This window comes from Fragaria vesca, linkage group LG6, assembly GCF_000184155.1.
Source record: "Fragaria vesca subsp. vesca linkage group LG6, FraVesHawaii_1.0, whole genome shotgun sequence".
In the NCBI taxonomy this organism is placed as follows: Eukaryota; Viridiplantae; Streptophyta; class Magnoliopsida; order Rosales; family Rosaceae; genus Fragaria; species Fragaria vesca.
Window position 1 is genome coordinate 24,230,169 of NC_020496.1, and position 4,466 is coordinate 24,234,634.

General features: G+C 38.4%; 1 protein-coding gene across 1 annotated transcript; it reads left to right on the forward strand.

Annotated features, from left to right (window-relative positions):
• Nucleotides 1–2,475: 2,475 nt before the first annotated feature.
• Nucleotides 2,476–4,172, forward strand: LOC101294280. Its single transcript, XM_004303629.1, has one exon. It carries the CDS (start codon nucleotides 2,877–2,879, stop codon nucleotides 4,050–4,052), a length of 1,176 nt encoding a protein of 391 aa, XP_004303677.1. The 5' UTR covers nucleotides 2,476–2,876; the 3' UTR covers nucleotides 4,053–4,172.
• Nucleotides 4,173–4,466: the final 294 nt, after the last annotated feature.

The window sequence follows — 4,466 nt, forward strand, 5'->3', positions numbered from 1 at the left end:
CTCTCTCTCTCTCTCTCTCTCTCTCTCTCTCTCTCTCTCTCAATATAGCCAGCCTTGAACGGACAAATAATCCGCTTAAGCAACTCTGGAGAGTTTAGACAGCTGCCTTGGAGCTGTTTACGAGCTCAGAAACTGTTAACGTGATCTCAAACCTTTCTGATTGAAACTACCGTATATGAATCGAAATTGATTGATCCCATAAAAACGTTGTCCCTAAACCTTCAGCTAATTATCTGTTTGTTCCTCTACGTGAACGGGACGATCATATACACGCAACTTTTTCTCTCAAATTATTTTGATCGATCCGTCTTCATTTGAATATATACTGCTGAACTTGAACATACAAGAAAGAAGAAAGAAGCTATATATGATCTTTAAAACCATGTCCTGCCCTAACTTCTAAGAAATATACGCCCCTAGAATCCTAAATGCATCGTTTGGATTTTCCTGCCCTAATCGATGAGATTGATATCAAAGGCAAAATATAAAAATAAAAATAAAATTTTAAAAAATGAGAAGAGATAAAGTGAATATTTGTTTACAAGAAATGTGGAAAATTTGTCAACTATAGCAATTATTTGAACAACTTTGATCCTTTTGATGTGCTTGGTGTGATAGAAGTCATAACCAGTCAGAAGTTTATACTGAGATCGAGCTGGCCGCATTGGTTGACTGAGGATCCAACCAAGATCGATCTCCTACTACAACTCGGGCTTAGGGCAATAATACTGTTTAATCGATCATACCTACTGTTCCACGCCAAATCCCACCTCTGCAAAGTTAGAAATTACAAGACCCATATATCTTTACTTTCAAAAGACCCATATATCTTTTATTTTTTTCTTACATTATGAACTTAATTATATACAATATTCATTTTGTGATATGAATGAGATCTTAGCTTGGTAAAGCCAAGATCCTTAACAGTTAAAATGCCATTCTAGACAATAATTAAAGACCCCCCTAGAGATAAGAAATAGAAAAGCCTATATCAGTTGGTAAATAGAAGCAATGATAGAAAGACCTAACTAATCAGTAAAAGGTGCTACTATTAGAATCAACGTCTTCTATTTATGTCCTACACTGGCCATTAAGTATTGATTAATGTGTTTTCTTTTTGGATTAAAAGCAAGGATCTTAGGTCACCTCAAGTCTAATTAAGCATTTAAGCAAAACTGTGTGTAAGTAGGGCACAGAAGAAGAAGGATTAAGAAGCAGCCAATCCCATTCAATAATGGCAAAAATTATGAGAATCCATCGAATAGTTAAATACAAAGTTAATTGGTATATATGGGATTAATTTTTGCACTCTTTTTATTCAATAACTTCAAAATTTGACGGAAAATGCCTTGGCGCTCAATATATGAAGCGTATTTTAGCTAAAGTAGGAAAAGAAAAAAAGAAAAAAAAGACAAAATGTTTTAACTTTTTTTTTTCAAATGGTGTGTAGAGATCGATGTAAACAAGAGATGCTATACGTACTAATTAATTGGAGAATGGAAAATGTATAGTTCTAGTGACAAAAGAAAGATAAATTTCCCAATCAAAAAAAGAAAAGAAGAAGATAGTAGTCTCAACTCTTAAGAGATAATTTCTTAAATGACGTTATATTGTTGATGAAGTGGATTAAGTATTGCCTACTCTCTATCTTTGGCGGACGAGGATCCGGCTTTATGACTACTAACGAGATCTGAAACTTGTCAAAAGAAATGAAAAGCAGCATCAGGTTAGAAGACCGTGTTTGGCGGTCTTCACTGCTTTGTTGCCTAAGTCAGTCAATGTGTTCATGTTGACAGAATAACGGCTAGGTAATTAGTAAATGTGTCATTATTACTGAGAGAGAATGACATCTTTTGTAATTGAGGGAAATAGTTAAGTTTTTCTTCTTTTCGATGTGGGATTGAGGTCTCAAATGGGCTCAAAAAAGGTTTTGTCATGCCCTCTTGGAGGAGCCTGTGATGCGCGTCTGAACGCCTAACAAGTGAGGCTTAACAGCTAATGAGAGTTGTTACTGTTGTCTTGTTAATGGTGTAGACGATTCAGACATGTTTGTCGCTTATATATGTCTGGTATATATAGCTTAGGTGATGCTGAATATGGATGTGTAAGCATATGCATCTACAATTGACATGTCGGTGAGCCGTGGTCTGGTTGGTTAAGGTATTAACTAACAACTTTGAGGTCATGGGTTCAAATCTCATTGACATATATATGTATGGTGTGTGAGTTATTTAATAATTTAAATAAAAAAAATAAAAAAAACATATGCATCTACAATTGTTTTATAATGAATTTCCAGCTTTGTGTTGCATTATTAGTGTTTTCTCATAAAATAAATTATAAAAATTTGTTCCAAAAATAAAAATAAAAATAGTGACACGTCATTATTTAGAAGCTGGACCCTATTCCAGCTTGGAAATTGCATGCACGCGCTAACTCCCACCCCTTATAAGAGCGTGTGAAAAAAAGAGACTCGCACACATTCCCTCTCAATCATCCCACTTTGCTCTCTGTTTTCCTCTCTGCTAATTAAGCAGGCGTGGTCTCTGGTTTTCATTACACATTTACACAGACTCACTCACTCTCTCTCTCTTTTAAGGCATCAAAGAACCCATCGAAACCCCCATGCCTGCTTTGTTTCTTTCTTCTTTTAACCCCTCACACAGCTACTGCTACTAGACACAGTGATGAGCTCAAAGCAGAGTGTTCCATCATTGAACATCAAACCTCCTCTGTCGTCTCTGACGTCTCTGTTTCACTTCTCTTTAGTCTTTACCATCCTCTAGCAGACAAAACCGAGCGAGCTTCATCATTGAGCATCATTCTCTGTTTCCCATTCCTGTACTCTCCTCTGCTTTCAGTTTCTATAAATAGACATGGAGAGGTGGGATCACAAATCACAACGAGAAGCTCGACACATTAGTAAGCACCGTAGAGAAAACCCTTCTTTCTCTTCGTCTCTGCTTGACTCTATTTACCGCTCCATCGACGAAGGTGAAGAGAATATTGGAACTCGGAGAGAAGGAGAGCTCATATTTTATAAGGAAACCATGACGAGGAAGAAACAGAACAGTACTACTATTGTTTCTTCTCACGGCGTCAAAGCAGAGGAGGAGATCATGAGTCTCCGGCGAGCCTGCTTGATAGAGAAGTGGATAGAGAAGAAAGCTGCGGCGGCTGACAAAGTCGTGGTTCGAAGAAATTCCATGGCGGATTTCGACAGAAGGTTCTTGAATTCGAGCTCCAGCTCTTCGGATTCGAGTTGTGGAGGTGGGTTTTCTTCATCGGAGTCAGACTCCATGTACGGGTCGAGATCGAGGTCGTCGTCTTCATGCTACAGCATGCCGAGGCCCAAACCCATCCGGACCAGTGTCTCATCAACTCGACCGGAAAACCATCATCAGAAGCCGAAGCAGGAAAACGGATTCGTGAAGACGAAATCCAAGGCGTTGAAGATTTACGGCGACTTGAAGAAGGTGAAGCAGCCAATCTCACCGGGAGGAAAGCTCGCCAGTTTTCTCAATTCCATTTTCAACGGCGGGAATGGAAAGAAGCACAAGATTAACATCGACGACTTGGGCTCCAAATCGACAAACGGGTCCAACTGTTCTTCGGCTTCTTCGTTCTCGAGGTCCTGTTTACGCAAAACCTCTGTTTCAAGAGGCGAGCTCAGCAATGGCGGCGGCGACAGTGCGAAAAGGTCGGTGAGGTTTTATCCGGTGAGCGTGATCGTCGACGAGGATTGCCGGCCGTGCGGGCACAAAACTCTTGAAGAGATAAAGAGGAGTTTTGTAATGGATGAAGATGATCATCGTCGCCAAGTTGAGCAAGTAGCTAGAAGCTATTTGATGAAGAATTACCAGAAGAAGACTCACGATGTGGAAATGGAGGAGGATGAGGATGATGATGATGATGCAGCGAGCTATGCGAGCTCTGATCTGTTCGAGTTGGACACTGTTGGAGTTGAAGAAAGGTACCGTGAAGAATTACCGGTGTATGAAACTACGTATTTCGACAGAAATCGAGCCATTGCTAATGGTTTGATTTTGTAATTTTCAGAAGGAAAATAACAAAAAAAAGAGGGAAGGTGGTGAAAATTTTATTAGCTTTTGAAGTAAATGTGGTTTGGGGTTTACATCAGAAAATTAATAATATTAGTTTCTATTTCTTGCAGTGCTAATTATTCGAGCTATAGTCTTGATCTTTAGCTTCCAAGCTAGCCTTTTGGTTGATTCGATTTGTTCATTTCCTTGAGTAACTAAGATGATCATGAATTTAGCAGCTAAGAGTTTACTTCAGATTTGAATAATCAGTCTTGATAGATAACAATATAATACACGTAACAAGTGGTTAATACGTGATACTCCGTTAGAATTTAAATTGATGTTAATTATTGATTAAAATTTATTTATACGGGTAGTACATGATCAAAACTGAATGTTTACCATTGTTTTTTTTATGACAAA